Genomic DNA, 21,778 nt, shown 5'->3' with positions numbered 1-21,778 from the left:
TCTCAGGTGATCAGATACACAATTAGTCTCCATTTCTATCTCTCATTTCTCAGGAGCAATTACATCTGAAGACTAATAATTGGTGTCTCTTTTTGAGGGACTCTCTTGTGCATACTGTACATCCCTTTCAGTGACAAGAAAACTGCAAAAATCCTGTGCCTTGTGAAACTTTAAAGAGCTTTTTATTGCTAAGAAGCAAATGCACACTGATTAAGCAGAAGAAAAACATAAGTATTGTCAAAACAAAATAAAATGTATCATGCCAACAGTAAATAACCTGATGCAGTTTCTACCCAAACTGATACTGTAATATAAACTCAGGGTTCAGTGCATTTGTTTCCATTTTTGAAGCATCTCAGGAAAGATGTTCAATTTGCCAGGCAAAAGATACTGGCACACTTTAACTTAAAACAGAATGAGGATTCCTGTCAAGTAGCCCATTTTCTTCTACTCAGCACCAACAAACTCTGCTGAATATTTCTGAAGAACAACTTCAAAAAGCAGGACAGCAAACAAGTGGATTCCTATGTACATTTCCAAGCAATGCACTTTGATCACCAAAATTTTCAGCCACTTCTACTGTGCAGAAATTGTGCCCTCTTTAAAATTTCTTCTGCCTAAAACCCATCCTAAAACCCCACAATAAACTGCTAGTGAATAGGGTGAAGCATTTAGGTAAACAATTTTGACTACTTCTTCCACTTGATGTTGTGCAACTCCCTACAAAACTCCTGAAATGACTGCAGGGAAAGAGAGCTAGCAAACAACTCAGCATGATGAGAGAGATGAAAAATAACTACTAGGCTTAAAGAATTGTGAAAAACAGGAATGCTAATGCCAAAATCTTCCCCACCATCATTACATGCACATGGAAATGAAAAATTTAACACGGTATCATTTTGCTACAAAACACTCCTGCAATAATAAGCACAGAATATTTTTAACAAGCATCTTCAGCATAACAGTTTGCTTCTTTATAGTTCTATTTAATAACATTATTTAAATAACCCTTCCTACATTGTAAAAAGATTCATCTGCAAGATTCCAGATGGAGGAATTCACAGTTTTCAGTTGCTAGCATGTTTTTTTTTCCTGCAAGACTGAGTTCCTAGGTAAGTCTCTCTACCTACAGAAAGTTACCATTCCAAACAAGAAAATAAGTACAAGAGATAAGAAAGGATTTATAAAGTTAAGGGTATCTGTGATCCATCTCCAGTAATGAGAAAAAACATAGCAATTATGTGTGTTTACTGAAAGCACTAACAAGACATAAATGTGTGTGGTCTTCTGAGCAATTCTGTGCTCTCCCCAAGCTGCTTCACTTTGTCTCACACACACAGCAGTCATGAGGCCATTCAGGGAAGTGGAGTCTTTAATTCTCACATACACAGAAATCCACTAAAAGGCTGCAATCCATAACACCTGGGACAAAAATCAACCCTCAGGAAATAACCTATTTTTTCAAGTCCTGGGGCTTTTCCCTTCCAATTTCCTTCTAATTACTCTGGATCGTTAGAAGTTCTGAGTTGCACATGCACCTGCTTCCCCAAAGTCATTTGCTTTTTAAGTATTTCAGCAGCTTTCTTCATTAGGATCCAAAAGCTTGGAGCTACATGTTGCCAAGTCTGCTGAACTGGAGAGAGGTATCAACTATGCTGTGCCAAAAGCCTGCCAAGGCTAGGCAGCTTTTACTTGGGGAAGAGGGGGTGTTGTTTTTTGGGGGGAAGGTTGTTTGTTTTTAAAGAAATCTGCACAAAAGAGGAAATAGCAGACTGGTATAGACTGATCACAGACATACATATGTGCCAATGAGTCCCATTGGTAATGGCCACAAAGAATCTGGAAAAGTCTGTTTAAATCATTATTGCTGCAGATTTCACTTACAGAAACGATGAGGCACTCTCAAGGTGAAGGAGATACACCAATCTTACTTCAGCTGTTTTGAAAAGATTTTGTAATACTTCAAAGATTTTCATCTTGGATATATGGAAATTGAATTTAAATTTCCAAGATACAGACTGGAGACAATACAAGACAAATCCAGTAGCTGGAGAGCAGAAAAGCCAAGGAAAACAGAAAAGGGTGTTTCTTTTTGTTAGCTAACTTCCACAGAACTGACACGCTTTATGGAGCACAAAGAATGTCTTCCAGTCAAACAAATGGCTTTCCCTATTTTCTAAAATTTCAAAATACTGTGTTCTCAGTGAAAATGTACGGTGAATTTTTAAGAAACATCTGTGTTTTATTCCCACCTCTTCCCCACTAAGCAGCACCACGTGTCTGCATAATTCAAGCAGAACTGACATGAAAGGGGTTTGTCGTGTGCTGCTTTGTACCCAGTAAAGCCTAAACTGGAGTTGCTGGATAGTTATGTTTTCTCCTCACCAGAAGATGTTGAGGTCTTTGTGCATCAAAAGCGGAGGGATGCTGCTTCGATGAGAGATGTCCCTGTGGATGAAGAGGATAATTCGGATGTGCTGTAGTGACTGAATGGAATGATGTTCAATTTAAAGTTCTTTGATTCCCTGATGATGGATTCCAAAGCACAGATATGTGAGACTGTTCCTTTTCTGAGAACTTCAGGGCTTGTCCAAGCAGATGAATGACAGAGGATGTATCTTTGCATGACAAGTTGTTGAGAAGATATTGTGTTGTGTGTTTTAGGGTCATTTCCTCTGTTAAATTCACTATAAAAGTATTTGGGCTTATTTCTGAATAGATTTACACAGCAGGCTTATCTTGAACAACCAACCTCCATTCAGTACAGCAGGTCTTTGTGAGCTCCAAAGGTGTATTTAATGTAGTCATGTTGCAGTAGTTTTTTTCTCCCCTACCTATGTCTACACTTTGAGGTTGTTCTGTGCTAGCAATCTGGAAAAAAAATTCATCTTTAGAAAGGCTGGTTAGTTTGTTCGATTTTTGTAAGAGGAGAGCATGCCAGTCAGTAAAAAACAAACAAAAAACAAAAATCCCACACACAAGCACTGCTTTTTTCCTCAGTAAGTAGACAGAAAAAAACCCAAGTCTGCCTATCTCTTTTTTAATTGACCAACTTAATGGGAAGTCTACCTAAAGACTGAAATTCCAGCTTCATTTTGCATCTCTTTAAGGGTACGTGTCCTATGTAAGGACAGTGAAGTCACAGAAAGGAAACAAGCTGGCATTTTCAAATGACTACCAGCTACTCATTTTGTGTTTTAGTAAGACAGAAACATACTTGTTAACTACAAAAAGAGTGTTGTTCAAAGTACAGATGTTTAGAAAGGTAGAGATAAGAAAATCTTCATAGATTTAACATACCTTCAAAGTTTTACACAGAAGAGAAAGCCTTTACACTAAAAGCACTAACAACGTAACACTTACCAACACATTTTTCAGCCAGCTCTCCTAAGAAAGGATCTGACAATTTGGGGTTCCAATCCCTGGTATGAATTTGCAAAATGTGCTTTCGTGCCTGATTAAAAAAAAAAAAAAAAAAAGAAAAAAAAAAAAAAAAGAGAATTAATAACTAAATAACTAACAAGTCAAATCCATGTCATAGAAAAAAATATTCTTTATTCATGGGAATCTATAGTTACTTTATCTGCTTTTGGCATGTAACTGAGACACATAAAATAGAACTTAGCACTCCGAAGTCTCTTAAAAAAAAGCTTTCCCCTTCTTTTTAATTTCATCTATAAGCATTACCTTTTTTACCAGTTACACATTTTAATTTGTTTGATCAACATTATCAAACATGAACTGATAAAAACTCAGGTCCTATTAGGAATTATCATCATTTTATAATTCCATTTTTAATTACTGCACCTATGAGAACAGGTTCTACTGTCAAAGGCCTCACAACTAATGTAATGCTGAGTAGCACAGCACATACACATGAATCCCAAAACAATTTCAGCTAAAAGTTCTATAGAATCTAAATACATCTATCCATATACAAAGTACATTTAATTTTAAGTATAAATTCATGAAATCTTATTGCTGAGTTCATGCAAGTTTAGAAAAGGAACTGAAATGTTCCTGTTGCCAACATCATAATGGCTGGATGTGCATCTACATTTTTTGCATGCTTAAAATCTACAAGATTTAAAGTAATTTTCTCTTACCATACGTTTCAAGCCTCCAAATAGTTTGGGTTTTTTACACAAATCCATAATTTTGAGATAAGCAATTCAGTTTATTATCAATAATTTACCTCTGTTTAGTTTTAGCTATATCCTGAAGACCTGAATCTCAATATAACTTTATGTATACAATCTGTTTGTACTAAAAATGTCCTCCTGAAATTAAACTTTCTTACAAAGAAATAATGAATAATTTTATTTCATAAGCTTGGTTGTCAGGCATTCAAATGTTTAATATACTAAAGATGTTTATTAATAAACCTCCTTTCCAGGTTTTACCTTCTTGTCAGGCAAGTTGAAAAGAAATTCCCTGTCAAAACGACCAGGTCTCCTGAGTGCAGGATCTATAGAATCCAGTCTGTTTGTAGCACCAATTACAACTATTTCACCTCTATTATCCAGTCCATCCATGAGGGCAAGAAGAGTAGACACTATAGAGCTACAAAAGAGTTTTCAAAGTAAGAAAGTGTAAGGAACACTGCAAGAACTTTTGCATTTTCAAATGCAATACTAGTACATTCAAGAAAAAAAAGCTAAGCTACAAACAGGTGCATAACAGTTTCAAGTCTCATATGCTCCACTGGCCTCCTGGTCTGCTGGCCCCAAATTTCTCTTAGCAGAGTGGAGGGAGATGGACACATAAATACCAGCACCTACAGAATGACAGCTGCAAGTGTGTAGTCATAAAGAGCACAGCAAAACTGAGATCAAAAGCAGCCACAAAAATTTCAGCCAACAGCAGACTGCTGTAAAAAAAATGTTCTAAAAAAATCAAATGATAGCAACAGCAGATATGTTTGTGCATCACACCATTAAGATTCAAAATCACAGGTGAGCTCAGTTCATTGATAGAACATTGCAATTCATCATGCTAGAATAACATTTTTCAACTGGTTATTCTATTGGGTTGGTAACAGACAATCTGTTTACAGTACAAAACAGCAAATCAAGGAATGGCTGTGGAAATCTTGCAGTTAATAATGGGGCTGAAGGGTAATTGTCACTGCAATTCAATTCCCAGTAAATTACAGTTTGCCTGAAGGACTGAAAAGATGACTTTCAACACCAAAAAACCAATCTGTCCTTTCTAGTGTAAGTGGACTTCAGAAAAAGTAAAAACCTTTCCTGTGAAATGAGAAAAAATTACATTTAAGAGCTTACCAAGATAATGTACCCTATACCAAGATAATGGCAGCAAAGAAGAAATATTACCTGTGAATCTGATCTTGTCTGCTAGAACGAACTGGAGCCAAACCATCTATTTCATCAAAAAAGATTATGGAGGGTCTCATCAAGTATGCCTGGTATGCAATAAAACAAAAATTGAATTCACTGTTAATTCCTAATTCATCCATCAGCACTGAAAACTGGCTTCACTAGAAAGCATTAACATGCTAAACTAACATACATATTGAGACATCTTTTTTAGAAAGTGTTCAGTCTGAAATAAAAACTGAATTTCCAACTCCAGCAGTGTTTCAAAGCAAAGCAGAGTGCAGTCTACTTCGAGCAAGCAAGATGGCACCAGTGTGCCAGTTTTACTGTGTGTTGGACAGGTTAAAGACAAACACACATCTTACACTCCAGCACAGAAAACATGATCTTATCTGCTCACAGTTTGTTTAGACATCTCTATCTGACAACTACCTTTCTTTGAGCTACTGCATTTTGCTGCTTTGTGTGACCTCTGTTCCATCCAATTTCTTCTAAGCCAAAAAAGAACACTAAAATGGACATGCAACCAAGGCAATCATGCACTCCTCTATGTAGCATTTACCTTGAACATGCCAGTCAAACTCAAACTCACTGACTGGTTACTTTTTCCTCAAGTTTTACCCAAACTACTTTGCTTCATTAATGGACAAGTCAAGAGACTCCTTTCTCTGAGTTTCCAGAACAAGAAAAACTACTGTCAGCACCCCTCTACTCTTTTCATCTAAATATGCCATTTGATAAAATCCTACTTAATTTACTAAAATGTATAATTATTTAGTTTCAATTGCAAATACCTTTGACTACCTAAACCACAAAACACAACATACAGAGAAATCATATGAAAAAGAATGTATTTTCTTCTAACCTGATCAAAAAGGAGTCGAAGCTGACGTTCAGATTCACCAACCCACTTACTGAGACAGTCTGCTCCTTTCCTCATAAAGAAAGCCACCTTTTTGTCTCCTTGACTGCATTCATTAGCTAGAGCTCTAGCTACCAAGGTTTTACCTGTTCCAGGAGGACCATAGAATAAACAGCCCCTGAAGATAAATGGATCAACACAGTCACAAACTTATTTTACGTCTCCTGAAAAACTCCAAGTCAAATTTTATAATGAAGACAGGGAGCCTGGAGAAGAATGACTTAAGATCTTGTATTATTATTTTGTAGTAGTATTCTATTATTAACATGACTTCAAAATAATCTAAGTTTGCTTTATGCTTTCAAATCAGTAAAACTTTGATTTGTAAAGAACATAATCAAAAGGCATATTAAGTTTCCAAAGGATTCTTTTACATTAGCTAAATACCACCTCTTCAAGTATTAGATTTCAGGTAATACCTTAATCAATGTTTGTTACTTCTTTGGAATGAAGGAATTATGTGACAAAAACACCTCCAATTTTTCCATTTACTTAGACACCACGTACCTATTTAAATCACCAAGATGCCTAATTAATAAATATTAAAATCCCAGTATAATATTATTGAGAAAAATATCAGCATTTTGCTTGATCTAGTAAAATACTTTACATAACGGGAAAAAAAGACAAGGTAATACTAAATAAAACACATGAGAATTCTTTCTTTAACCACATCACAAAGTTTACCTTCCTACCACAAGAAAAATACACTACATTTTTTTAACTCTTCATCCTGCTTATTACATATTCTGATAGCCAAAGTAGGGTAGCAAACACGTAAACCTATTTGAACTGTAAAATACTTCAGGGAAAGAATCAACCTCCTATGTGTTTTCAACTCCTCAGACCTTAACTTAAAAAATACAACATTAACAGTAAATACACCTACCTTGGTGGCTGAATTTTGAATTTTTCAAATATTTCTGGATAGAGAAGAGGAAACACTACCATTTCCTTAAGTGCAAGGATATGATGGCTCAATCCCCCTATACTATCAAAACACACCTTAGGGGAAAAAAAAAATATTAAGTTTACATTGTAACAGCTTTCCACAAAACCACCTTTACTTATAAAACATTTGAAAACAAATTAGAAAACCATTGCACTGATCAACAGGATTTCCCTGAATTTTGAAAGTGTGAAATAAACCGTTGAAAAAGTCAACTCCTGGCTGCCCACATGAAGCTTATCTGGTTTGCAAGTTAATTGTGCCAGGGCTGCCTGGACATCTACAGAGATCCAGCCTAAGTCCCAGAGCAAATGCTTTGTAGTCCAAAGGAATAAATAGACAAAAGCTTTGGCAACAATAAAATAAAATTTAAAAAAAAAAGAAAAATCAGTGAGCTTTTATGAATTTGCTTCAACAAGGAAGATAAAAAGCTCTAACAAAACCTACCGATTTATCAACAATCATAGGGTCAACATCAGCCAAACTCGCCCCAACTTTCACACGCTCTCGAAGGATTCCACTAGCCAAGTCTTCTGCTCTGAAGTTTAAAGGCAGGCACCTGCTCAACAACAAACACCAAATAAATATTGTTCTGCTTTCATTGCTTGGAGGTGAAGAAACAAGAGATTAAATGTCTTTTACTATATAAAGAGATAACCTTCCCAGACTGGTAAACAAAATTAATCTTGTTTTTTGTGGTAATTATGGTTATGTATTGGGAAGTTCCTTAACAAAGTTAGTTTTATGCATCCAGATACATATTTCAATCTGAAGAACTAGGCTGGAGAGATTATTTTGATTAAACACAGAAGCAGTATTATTTTCTTACTTTAAGCCCCTACACAGATATTACATCAGGCCAACTAGATAATTAAAGGGAGGAAGACAGGTACTAGTAAGACACAGGTTACACTCAGAACCACACTTCTGGTCATTGTACATCGCTTGAATTCCTTGTGATGGAAAAGGGAACGATGTGGCAGACAGGAAGAGATGGAAAAAAGATGAGGGAAATTTTTTTCCTGCGGAATTTTCCTACCTAGTCATCAGTGAATAAATTTACTTACAGATCTTCCACTTTTAGATTATTGCTAAACACATGTAAGGTCAAAAAAATGTGCACTGGGTGTGTAGAATGCATGAACTCTTATACAAGAAGACAAGGGAAGAGCTGGAAGTACAAGTCAATTAACCAGGACCAACAGGAGTTGTGTTTTACAACCCAGTCAATTAACCAGGACCAAGTTCCACCAACAGGAGTTGTGTTTTATAACCCAGCTGAATCCAACAGCTATTCTTGCATTTCCATCTTTTTATCACTATTATTAATTACCTAATCGTAAGACTCCAAAACTTGTATTAATATATAACCAGCACTTCTCCTAAACCACATCTGCAGGTAATTACAGGCAGAATCAAAAGTCTGCAGAACTCATAAAACATTACAGACTAGTTCTGCTAGTTTTCTGATAAATAGTAAAATTCATCCATTCTAAAGACCAAGGATGTTTTGATACCTATTTCTTGCTCTGGCTATGCTTTTGGATTTTCTTCTTTCAAAACGTTCTTCATCTGAAGAGGTTGTATCACTGCTGTGAATGGCATGTTTCTTTCTCCTATTGAAGAGGCAAAACAAACAGAAAATTCAGTCTCTTTTGCAGCAGAATGGCATGTTTTGGTCCTTCTATAAAAATGAAAGTGAAATGGCAAGTGCAGTACTGTTCAGGTTTGAGATGCATGCCAATCCTAGTTTCATCAAGTACCAAATAATCTGAGAGGAGAACGACAGCTCTTACCACCCCAGTGATCCTGATTTCAACATGAACATTACTAGAACAGCAGAGACCCGTAACATGTGTGCTCCAGTCTGTGCTACCTCACCAATGTAATCTGAATATTCAGTAAATAAACTGCAATTGTACTTGAGAAAATTTCCAACCACTTCAGCCACCTCTAACATAACAGACATACCAGTCACCTTACTCAGTTTGATGCTTTCCTTTAAATATTCTTTGAAAAAATTTCATGCTTCACAAAGTATATAATCTCTTTTTACAAGGTTATTAACTCTGAATAGTAGAACAGGCTTTCAAAACACCTGCATTTCTGATCTGAATCCAAGTAAAATTACTATCCAATGCCTGAATTAACCATTTATTATTTTGTTATGACAGTATTTCACAAAACTGAGTATTTCAGAAATATTAGAGAATGTACATTAAATCTTCTGTGAAAAAAGGTGCTCAGTTTGATACCAGTTTGAAAAATTGAGCACTTTTTTGTATTAAGAAGTTGGTTACTAATAAAAAGTCTTGGATTTTAAGAGAATATAGAGAGCTGCATTATTTGTAGGAACATGATAACGCACTGAATTAACTGGTTTTTGCCAACAGATAACATTGACTATCCATTTTACTGTTCAATGATCAAAAGTGAGATACATTTCAAAATACATCAAAGAGAATATCAAGCAATTGGGAAGACTTCTTATGACAGTGTCCTGACAAGAAGGGATAAAATTAGGGCCAAGTAATGAGCAGGCTAAAACTAAAGGGAGAGTAACTTTCACATTCTTCACATATGAATATCAAGTCCAAGTACAAATCCAGAGATTACCCAAAAAATGCCATATGCTCTTCAAGGAAAACAAACAAACAAACAAAACTTCAGAATTCTAAGGTTTGGCTATTATTTTATTTACTTTATATATCTTCACTATGCTATTAAATTGAACAGTAAGACAAGAGTTTCAGCTATGATGAGTATTTGTTCTCTTGGATTCTGTTCATGGACAGATTTGTCTTTCTGAAGCTTTCAGTAAGTTTATTTTTTTTTAAATGTTTTAAGCTGCAATCTCATCTGTTTTGTTACATAAAGCCTACCAACAGTTTCCAAGACAACTTGGTACACTCCAGACTTCTTTGACACAAGACATAAGAGTCAAATATTATGATTGCTAAACATTTTATTAAATTTTTCATACTTTTTGGGTGAAATTTGAACTGAAAGAAAACAAAAAATATTAACCTGCTTTGCTCAGTTTTGTAGAACAGAAAAGGGATATTTGAAAAACTAATGCATTGGATTTATATATTAAATATATGGCCTCACAGAGAAAGCTACAGTGTGCCATGCAGAATTCTTCCAGTACTTGTAACACACCTGTTTCCATTCTGTTTAAAACAAAAATTCTAGTGGGTTCAGACAGTGCTATGACACTCCTGTCTAGACGTTGATCAGGATCTGAACCTAGAATACAATTCAAGATCCACTAACATGTCTGAATGAACTGTGAAACTCACTCAAGAATATTTGAAAATCAAAAGCTACTGGAATGTACTAAAGAAAGCAAACACTGAAAAACTGGCATGTACCTGATATGGCTTCTTCTTGCAGGAGATCTGTGAATATCAAACAGTGTATTTTCTCTCTTTTTTTGATGAGCTGGCACTGTAACATGAATTACAAAAGAATAATAAACTAATCTAAATGCAGCAAGGAAGTGTTGGATTATTCATTTTCATCAATAAGATTATCACTGGTTTCTCCAAAAGCTTAAATTAAGGGAAGAATTGAGCAGGGAGCTTTGTCACTATCTCTATACTTGGCATGATGCAGGCAGGGAATTTCCTCCTCACCCTGCTCAAATTATCACAGCTGTGTCTGCCATGGCAGAATGGAACTCACCCAGGGCACTAGCACTTTGAGTTTATTTGCAGGACATTAAACTCCACACAGAAACCTCTTCATAGCCAATAATATGGGATGTCTTGAAATTTCTCTGAACAAATAAACCACAGCAGTTCTCTATCAGAGAAATCATATTCTATGATCCTCTGACATGTGGAAATGGTTCAAAGCTGCATCAGAGAAAATCCAAACTTGATAGAAAGAAACATTTCTTTACTGAGAGGGTGGTCCAACACTGCAACAGGCTTCCTAAAGGAATGGGTGATGCCCCAAGTCTGTCATAAGAGGTATTTGGGCAATGACCTGAATAACATGTCTCTCAAGTGGCCAGGCAGTTGGACTGTATGATCACTGTAGACTCCTTCCAACTGAAATATTTTAGGTTTCTCATTTGTGATAAGTGTTGCTATGCAATTTATCCACACTCATGAATTAGGCTTACCATTCAAGAAGAGAATGGTAAGGCATAACAGCATTTTTTCTATGTAATCACCTAATTTATTAGATTGCTTTCTGCCAAGTATTTCTTAACCTAAACCCCCTTCACCCCCACCCCTGAGCCCAGTACAGGGCAGTACCTGCAGAGTTCAGTGAGGCAGCAGTGCCACCAACCACAACAAGCTGACAGACTGTCTCAGCAGTCCCATGCAATTGGTGAACCACGACAGGTCAGGATGGAAATCACACAGTGCTCCACCCCTGTTACTCTGTCACAGGTGATAAGTAACCATCCAACTCCTTCCCCACATCCATGGTATTCCTGCAGGTCAAGCACTGTCTGCTTCCTCACCTATTGGAGGAGCCTGGTATCTCTCAACAGTTTTTCTCTGTCTGAGATTATATGGCCGATCATTTTCTTCCCCCTCAGCTTCTTCTACTTCTATATCTCCATCTTCTTCCTGAGACTCTGTTGGGGGGTAAAAATATTTTCAGAACACTTACATTTCATGTCTTTAAAAATTACCATTTTAATGGTCACTGAGAATTACTGCCCATTTATTAATTAACACTAATTGGTAAATCAGTGGAAATTTGAAGACTACAAAAAAAAATCACAAAAAATCCTTGTAGTTTTTTTACACAAGATAATGGAAAGGCAAAAGAATTGCATTCAAAGCAGCTTTAGTTGTAAAATACTTCAAGTATCACTTCTATCCACTGTATTTTTCTTTCAATAATTATCTTGCAAATTAAGGATATTGCCTTTCTTCTCCTTTCCAATAGGGGCCTCAATAAATCAAATATCTGACCCAACATGAAAATAAGTACAACTTTATGATTCAGAGTATTATTTTCACATAAAGCAAAGAGCACAGAAATCAATTTATATACTTTGTGTATAGAGGCATAACATAGGCCCACCTGTTAACAGGATCAGAATTTCCATCCATGGATCTCAGAACTAGGATTGCATTCTTAATTCACTGGGACAAATCATACCTCCCACAGCAGTTTTAGTTAAAAACTGAAATACAGTATGCTGAAATCTGTATGAATGCCTGAAATTTGATTTTTTAAGGAGACCAAACATGATGCTGATCAGGTCATCAAAGTTAGGCATGATCCCTTCTTTCCTGGTAATTTTTGAACCCACTGACCAGTTTCATTCAAACTTTTAAAGAAAGTAGAATTTCAAACACAACTGTGCACCTACAAACCTTCTAAAATGTCAATGGACAGAAAGCAGACTTTAATTAATACCTCCCCCCAAAGGAAGGATGTGGGACTAACTATTACAAATTCTTTCTGGTAATTGCCACTCAGCACATGAGAAACATCAAGTCAATTAGAACACAGCAGACTACATTCATCAAATTCTGACTTCTACCAGAGGATTGTTACAGGGAATGTAAGGAAAGTTCCAATTATTAGTGTTATGAAAAACACAAGGAAGGAAATGTACTACACAAACAATTTAGAAACCAGGCTTTGTTCTGCTTTCTGTAGCACAATATATTGCCATCCTATGGGAAGGAGAACTTTGTTTTTTAAGTATTTCAGACAAGCCCCAACAGTTTTTTTTATAATCCATACCTTCTTCTTCCCCTTCTGTGGACACTTCATGGTGGTTCTGAATCCCATAGCTATTTCTCCTCAGTGATTTCCTTCTTCTTTTCACTCGAGAATACATATCCATGTTTTCCTGGAATAAAATTCACATGCACTCCCATCAGTTCTGTCCCATGCCACTCAGTATTAGTCCCAGTGCAGTAAGTAATGCTTCACACAATCTCTAGCCCTCAAGTGTTTTTCCAGCAGAGCTCTCCATCGGTAGACTACAAAAGCAGTCTCATTTCATAGATACTAAAGTAAATCTCTCAGACAGTACCTAGTCCATCTAATACAGAGTAACATCAATATCAAGTTTTCAACACCAATATCAAGATGACAGTCCCTGGTGCTGTTTCCAGGCTACCAGAGTATGCTTCAAACCAAAGAACTACCACAGCACATCATGAGAGCACAACAGCGAATTTATCAATAAAGAAAACAATGTAGTTCTGAATTTTAGTTTATCCAAGTTTAGTTTATCATGTTTTTCAATGTTATCCATTCAAGAAAATCATAAACCTTCAGACTGAGCTACAGACAAATGTGCAGTGTTTGCAAAACCAAACACACCCTGCCTTGATATGACTTTTATCCAAAATCTCAGAACTCTGCACTTACAAATTCTGTATCTGTCCACATCCGTAGCCGCTCCACTTCCCCAGATCGCCTGTTCCTCCTGATGTTAATATTATCCATTTCCTGCAGGACAGCTTCAGCAGTACTAAAATATATGCAACAGTTAACACACACACAAAATCAGTTTTAAAATAATAACATTATTATATATATTATAATTTATATATTATTTAAAATAATAACATTATTATATATCTAGAACTCTGAACATCACATGCAACGTCTTAAGTTGTCTATCAATTAACTACAAACCCAACCACAGCAAAACTGAAAGATGCCATTAAAGTTTGGGGTTCAAATTAGACAGTAGTATTTTAACAAACTTTTTAAAAATTTGGCTCAGTATAAATTGTAGTATATAAATTTGCAACTGCTGAGACATTAGATTAGGTGTCAGGTAAGATTAAATTTGCAAAATAAGAAAGTAAAGCTTTACACCTCTATAATTATAATAATGAGAATGTAATTAATGCTTCCACCCCATAAGCTTTATAGTTTCTTACCCTGGCCTCAAAAACACACTAGAATATAAAGGATTTATTTTTTGTTAAATCAGGAACATCTAGAATCTCATCACTCAGTGTTTGACCTCACTACCATTTCTCATCTACTATTTGGCCAGCATTTTCATTATCTGGAGTATTTGTAAACAGCTGTCAAAACAACAGTGGTATGTAAATGATAACCCTGGCCAAGATGCTTCACTGCTAAAGAAGAGAACAACACAGTATTAGCCAGGCCAAGTCAATTATTTGGCCACCTGTCCTGAAGACCATGTTACTGCTCTCCATGGTGATTAGAGTAGCTTTCAACCCGAATTCTACTATATTTGCATAATATTTGTAAGATAGAAACTTCGTTTCCTTCTTTTCAAACAGTTTAAAAGTAAATCTAAAGGGTGAAAGACCGCCTAGAAAGAAGACAGTGGAAGTTCTGATGATATAAGTCAGTAAAGTCACCCTTTCATTATGACAGCTCCTCTCCAATTTAAACAATTCTTCCAAAATATCTGTGATGTGTGACAGAATCATTTCAAGTAAAATCATGCTGCAGTTTGCTACAAGAGAAAGTACAGTTTGAAGGGACCTGGAAAAGTCTACGTGCTCAGCCAGGAGAGAGCACACTACAGAATGCCTAAACCATTCCTGACAGATTCTGTCTAACCTGTTCTTAAAAACCTCCAATGATTATGGGATACACTATTACAAGTATAAACCCATATACAGACTTCAGAACCATGATCTTATCACATTACAGCCTTCATGGTAGACTTTTTCCTACTCTTGATAAGGAAAGGAAGATTCAACTGCAACTAGAAAAATAAATGTAACCCAATATAAGTTTGAAAACTCATACCAAGTAGTTACTGAGTAAGTCAAAAAATAAAATTAAATTAATAAAAGATTCAACAGAATACATTTAAAAATAAAGATCATACTTGACAATTACATGTTTATGTTTCAATCATTTTCCTGGAGAAAGCAGTCTCTCTCAGAGGTGACTGCTAAAACCTGTTTTACAGGTGGGAAGATCAGCACATATTAAGTGACCTGCCCAGGGCTAGAGAAATAATATTTCAAAAAAAGCATTTCTGGCTCCCATTCCTATGCTCAGACCAGACCGTGCCTCCCTGTCTGACCTACTTTGTCTGCAAAGTAAATGTCAGAAAGTGACACCCACCCTATGTGAATTATTAACAAATGGTAAAAAACAAAAACAAAAGGAAGCTACAAACTTTTGATATTTTATGATCAAAATCATACAAGCAAAATCTCAAATACTTCCAAGCACTGCTGCTAGTCACCAATTTACATGACATTTAAGGTATCACTACATAAACAGGTTACCAAGAAACAAACTAGGGTGTGGATTTACAGCACATCAGGCACTCCGCAGTAACTGCCAACATAAAGCTTTATCCAGGTGTAAACACAGAGTAACTTACTCCTCAATGAAAGCCTGGGAAGCTGCTCTGCATTTAGAGCATGGATACCATGGCAGTCACAGCACAGACCCAGCAGTAACTCAAACCACAGTCTAGCTTGTCTCAGTGCATCCCCACAGTAAAACACAGACAAGGCATTGGAAGACAGGGGTTTCTAATTTTAAAAAATCATTAAGATGCTTTGTGAATACAACTGTAGTATCCCCACATACCTGTTTACTAGCTGATCAAACAATAAACTCTGATTCAAAGTTTCAAATCTGTTTTTCCTGGACCGACAACTTTTTCTGACTTCTATATCTCCGTTTATGCAAGCATGGTCCCCATCTCCCTTTTTTTCCCCTCGAAGGGGGTGGCTTTTGAGAGCTAAGAGAAATTTGTATTACTACTTCAAAATGCAGGAAACAACATTTTCACAAACAAAAATTATTAAGAGAATACTTAGCAAGGACAATAAACCAAAAGTTATTAAGCACAGTATGAACTAAAAAAACTGTATTTAATTCCTATCGAAGTTATTTCTCATATTCAAGCTTTCTTCCTTAGATGATAATCTTATTTTATGATGAAAATTTGGCATTCAATTATGCATTCAATATTTTTAAATTAATATCAATACTAATATGAACACTTGCCCACAGTATCAATTCTTAGTCTTTCAAATACAGTATCAAAAGGTCAGATACAACATACTGACTTCACAAGCAAATCTATACCAGCTACTTTGTACAGTGCCAAACAAAGAGATCCCATTGCTAATTGTTCCTTAGGCACCAAAATAAATAATAAATTACCAAATATGCTTAATGAAAGAACATTTACATAGAGTCAACATAAAATTAAGACAGAACTGATGAAAAAGGGACACAAAAGACAAAGTGTGTTTAGCTGAGATAAGCAATGAAATGGCAAGTTTGTAAAGTACAAGCTTTTAGGAAGACTGTCCAAGGTAGCAGGAGCTGCAGACAAGGCAGGTCTCTCTAAAGCAATAGAGTTAAGTAATGTTAAGAACCACAGAAGGCCAAATTTCAGATGAGCAAAGAGACCAAGTAAATTAAAGAGACCAACTGAGAGAAGAAGGGCAAAATTAGTTCATAACAGTAATTTGGGAATTAAGGAAAACATGGCCAAGAGGTCTGAATTGAGAAGAGAAATGGATTTTCATCTAAAAATGTTCCCCATATCCACAGAGAATATCCAAGACAGCAACAGGAGAAAACTGAGCAGTAACTTTTCTGGTCAAAACAGTCAAAGGAATCAGTAAGGTTATCAAAAACATATGCCTCTGAAAATCATTGACATAAAACTGTTTAATGTAAAAGCTGATACATAAAGTTTTGCTATAAATCACTTACATAAGCTACGTCCATTTGGTAGTGTAGCACCAGGCTGAGAAGTTAACCTAGGAGACAATTAGACAGACAAATAACATTAACACTCCTTAGCCAAGAGAAGGCACACAGGGAAAATAGAACTATGACTGTGAAATGCTCCGTGACACTGATTTCAAAACCTTTATGAGACATAGCCTTGGAAGGGTTTGCTCCATGCCCAACACTTTAGTAAGGACAAAACTGCTCAGTACCAATTATATGAGTCCCCCCAACTGCACCTCTGATTAATCTCCCTAATCTTTCTTCATGACCTTGTCCTGTTAACTCTCTCCCTAAATTTCCAAACAGAACCTTGGTATAGCTCTCCAAAGGCAACCATCATTGCAACAATGGATAAACCAGGAGAAGAAACAGAACTTTTGGAAAAAGTCTTAGTTACTCAAGATCACTGTTAAGCACCATGGTTTGGATTTTTGCTGAAACAACTTAAAACTTCAGATGCAAAGACATGTTGCAGTGGATTCTAAATGAGCAACAATACAATTTTCAGTACCTTGTCCGAATTTCATTTGACACAGTGATCTAAATTCTCCCAGCTACATTAAATATTTCTTCTTGTATATTGACATTTCTAGGAGGTCTAGTACAAGTCTACTCTTACAAACAAAAGAAACAGAAGGTGCACTAGTTTCGATACATTCCCAATGACCATTGCACATTAATATGTTCGATTTAATTAATTCTGTTTTAAAAGAGAAAAATAAACATAAGAGGTCTATTTTGAGATTTACAAAGCTTTTAAGCAAACTTCATCCTAGAAGTTGACAGTCCAGAAGTGATTTAGAGTCACTCTTACATACAAATCCTTGCAAGAACAATTTTGACATGCACATAAATATGAAATACATATCTACAAAAAAAATCAGTATTAACTGAAAGTTCATAGATCAGGAACATACTGTGTACACTGTCTACAGTTACTTCCAATCATGTGAGGACTTTTATGAGCACAAGGATGCTTTGTAAAACACTATGAAATCAGTTATAAAATAAAATTAATTACTTCTGCTTCAAGTTATAAAAGTGTGGCAGGACTGAGACTATATTCATTAAAATTTAACTAGGCTGAACAGCAATACAAATAAACTTGACCATTACCCATTTCCTAAAGATGGTAACACTGATTTCCTAATTAAAATGTCATTCCTTCTTATAGATTGATTATATAAAAATACCAATTACATTACTAAATTTGGGTAAATCAAGAATCTAAAACTCAGACTGCATCTCAAATAAAATTACTTTATATTTTTTGCACAAATATGCACAGAAAGGAAACAGAGATGAGACAACTGATGCATTCCACTTTCCTGGAATCTTAAACTGAAGAAAACTGTGTGAAAATAACTTGCTTCAAAAGAACACTCCTGAGCTGCAGCTGACTGCAGAAATAGCATTAAGTGGGATAACAACACAGAAAAAATTGGTATGAGTTCCTTCTTCTCTTGGCACCAATTACCTGGACTGTCCAGTTGAGATGCTCCATTCCTCTCGCTGCCCAGTACTGCGTGATTTTGATTTGTCTTTGCCCACAGGATCAGCATGTTTTGAGGTACGTTTGGCAGGAGGAGATATGTGGCTATCACTCAAACTAGCATCACTGCCTTCATCTTTCTGAAGAGAAAAAGAAGCATCTGATTGTACTTAATTGGCTCATTTGCAGATATCCTTACAGAAAAAGGGTAAACTTTTAGTGACCAATCTGTGTGAAATATTAAAAGTGTTTATTCTGAAAACATTACCAGAAGCTATGAAATATTTAATTTCAAATATTAAACTTCTATAATAGTTCTCCTGCATTTCTGAACAAGTATTGGTTCTACAATCCATTGTATTTTTTATATATCATACATGACAGTGCTATTCTCACCTTACTTGCAAAAGAGCTAGTAACGCCATAAAGAGAGAAAAGGACTACAGAAAATTAAGATACTGAAAAACACAGAAATTACTTATTCCACAGATGTTGTCTTTGTCTTTAAAATGCTTAAACACCTTTCCTGTACGAGTTTTCCAGTACCTTGTTCTACCCATCAAGCTATGCAGCACACAGCCAGGAGATGTCCAACGTGTTCACTGACAGCATTATGCACACTAAACACATTACTCTTAATACCTTTAAAGAAGCACCTAAAGAGTACCAAAGAGTGCATTTTTCCCATAGCACTTATCAAAGGTAAAGAGACAGAAACAATAGTAGCAAGGCATTACTTGTACACAAGTACAAGTTGTACACAAGAAATGGACAGACAGCAAACTTCAGAGGATCTGCTTCTATTTAGGTGAACTACCACAACAAAACATAAAACCACGATTCTATTAACTACAAATTTTAGCTCATCAAAACAGTCTTGATGCCAACCAGTGTGATCCTGGGCAAACCCCATGAAGTCAACAAGTGCAAGTGCAAGATCCTTCAACTGGGTTGGGCTAATCTCAAGCACAAGTACAGGCTGGGGGGGAAATGGATGGAAAGCAGCCCATGGAAGAAAGACCTGGGGGTGCTGCCTGACAAGAAGGTCCTCACAATGTGGGGATTCTCCCCATGTCCCCAGTCCTGAGATCCCACCTGGAGTCTTGTGTCCAGCCCTGGGGTCCACAACATGTGAAGGGCATGGGCCTGTTAGAGCAAGCAAGTCTAGAGAAGGTCAGGAAAATAATCCAAGGACTGGAGCAGCTCTGCTGTGGAGACAGCCTGAGAGAATTGGGGTTGCTCAGCTTGGAGAAGGCTCCAGGGAGATCTTAAGAACCATTAACTGAAGAGGCTTTAAGAGAGCTGGAAAGGGACTTTTTAACAAGGGTGTGTATTGACAGGACAAGGGGGAATGGTTCTAAATCAACAGATGGCAAGTTTAGGTTAGATGTTAGGAATAAATTCTTCCCTGTGAGGATGGTGAGACACTGGGACAGGTTGCCCAATTCTCAAAGTGTTCAAGGTCAGCTTGGATGGGGTTTTGAGCAACCTGGGATAGTGGAAGGTGTCCCTGCCCATGACAAGGGTTTTCAAAGTAGATGATCTTAAAGGTTCCTTCCAACCCAAACCATTCTATGATTCTATGATTTAAAAACTAAATATCCTTTATTGCAATAGTAGAGAAGCAATTTTCAAATATTAAGGTTGAGGAATTATCAGGAATAACTTGAACTATGACAAAGAGATAATTTTATCTAAACACAAGGAGGTGACCACAGAAGTCCCATTTGTTCATCAGGCTTATTATCAACAATCTGATTTGTACTCCAGATACTTCAACATCACGTGCCACGTACTCATGAAAATTTAAAAAAAGAAAAGGCTTGTTTTTAAGAGAGGAAGACAAAACATCACAGCACAGTATTCAGAAAGTAAAATCCAAATGTATGGGTGCAGTTTGAGAAGACAGCTCAGCACCACTGTGACACAAGAAGAGCCCATGCTTTCCCTTGCCTGACTACACAGCACCACTCCAACCTCCTGGGATCTTCCAAAGTTTCTCTGACCTACCCATAAACCAGACCAGCTCACTAAAGATTCAAAAGCTCACTTTCCTTCTGTTAGATGAACTTCCTACCTTAGCAGTGATCTTAATCATTTCACTGATGGATCAGACAAGTACAAAAGATAATAACTACCACCATTCCTAAATACAAAACACCTGCACACTGTGTAACACTATAAAATACATGGGTAGCACCTGGCTGTTTCCCCTAACACTGAAACTACAAAATATCAACATTTTACAAAATTTTTACAGCCTGCATATTCACTTCTGAACACTAAGTATTTGTGCATATACTTTTTGCATTATTCAGCCATCAGTTTACATGTGGACTTAGAGATATACAACTCTGCTTAGGTCAGTTTTAGTAACTACTTTCCAAAACTACACAAGCTCCCCTGTGAGGGACACAAGCAGAGTTTCAAGGGAAGCCACAGAACCAGTTTAAAACCGGCTAAGCAAGACAGAGAAAATGAAACCAGGAGAGATGAAGCAGCATGTAATAAAGCTTTACAAGGGGTAACATTAAAGCTACTTGCCAGCAGTGAAATTAGTAATGCACAAGTTCCCGTGTTCCATCTCCACCCCTTTCCATGCAAAAAGCCAAACTCCTCTGAGTTTCCTATCATCACCTTTCTCTGCATCTCCTCCAGTGCCTTGCCTCTGGTCCCAGGTCTCAAATTTAGTTAGGATCCTGTCCTGTCAGCTGGCACTTAAAACAAAACACTGGCAATAGAGGTAAATTCTGCTATTTCAGGTCGCCCTCTGATACAAATATTCACAAGATTCAAAAAAGCTGAGTATCTTTGAGATCTCTAATGCTGTCAAAAGAACATATACTGGCAAATAGCTACAAAAACTGCAAGAGCAGGCAGTCAATGTGATCACATGAGCGATCAGTTCCTTGCAGCTGCCTAAGGAACCAGACTAGCAATTAAGGGGCTTATTTAATTAGGTTATTCTTTGTTTAGGCTATTATTTTCAGCTGAGCCTCACTTGTCGGCATATTAACTCTATGCACAAACTCAGCAAGTACAAACCAAGTTAAATTTTAAGATATTAAAGTCCAAATATTAACCTACGTTAAGAGTACATGCTGTGCAAGATGCACTAACACAGAAAATGTTTTACCATGAAGTAGTGACAAAGTTACTACAAAATTGAAATCACAGAAATTTTAAATATATTACCAAGAATCCAAGCTCCATTTTCCAGTTAACAGACAATCTTAAAAATCCAAGCTCTAGGGAATCAAATCAGATTACCATCCAGAACCTTCACTACCCAGAGTAAAATACGGAGACAGAGTTTCCACAACACCCAAGAGATTATCCAAACTGGGATACACCAGAACAAGAAAGGAAATTAATTT

The 21,778-nt window shown here is 36.4% G+C and overlaps 1 protein-coding gene across 5 annotated transcripts in view; it reads right to left on the bottom strand.

Moving 5' to 3' along the window:
* The window catches only part of ATAD2B (ATPase family AAA domain containing 2B), a 70,856-nt gene that overhangs the window by 36,945 nt on the left and 12,133 nt on the right, over positions 1-21,778 (bottom strand). For all 5 annotated transcript variants that reach the window (XM_079298035.1, XM_079298036.1, XM_079298038.1 and 2 more), the window contains exons 2-15: positions 18,387-18,541; positions 16,889-16,935; positions 15,746-15,899; positions 13,571-13,673; positions 12,935-13,043; positions 11,691-11,807; positions 10,585-10,660; positions 8,728-8,826; positions 7,658-7,769; positions 7,151-7,266; positions 6,205-6,379; positions 5,337-5,425; positions 4,404-4,563; positions 3,364-3,454 (exon numbers count right to left, since the gene is read on the bottom strand). In XM_079298035.1, coding sequence (XP_079154161.1) covers positions 3,364-3,454; positions 4,404-4,563; positions 5,337-5,425; positions 6,205-6,379; positions 7,151-7,266; positions 7,658-7,769; positions 8,728-8,826; positions 10,585-10,660; positions 11,691-11,807; positions 12,935-13,043; positions 13,571-13,673; positions 15,746-15,899; positions 16,889-16,935; positions 18,387-18,541 — 1,603 coding nt within the window. The remainder of the gene's footprint in view (positions 1-3,363; positions 3,455-4,403; positions 4,564-5,336; positions 5,426-6,204; positions 6,380-7,150; positions 7,267-7,657; positions 7,770-8,727; positions 8,827-10,584; positions 10,661-11,690; positions 11,808-12,934; positions 13,044-13,570; positions 13,674-15,745; positions 15,900-16,888; positions 16,936-18,386; positions 18,542-21,778) is intronic.

The sequence above is a fragment of the Erithacus rubecula genome, assembly GCF_903797595.1.
Source record: "Erithacus rubecula genome assembly, chromosome: 2".
Classification (NCBI taxonomy): Eukaryota; Metazoa; Chordata; class Aves; order Passeriformes; family Muscicapidae; genus Erithacus; species Erithacus rubecula.
Note: the sequence above shows the minus strand (reverse complement) of the source record. Positions and strands in the feature narration are given on the sequence as shown.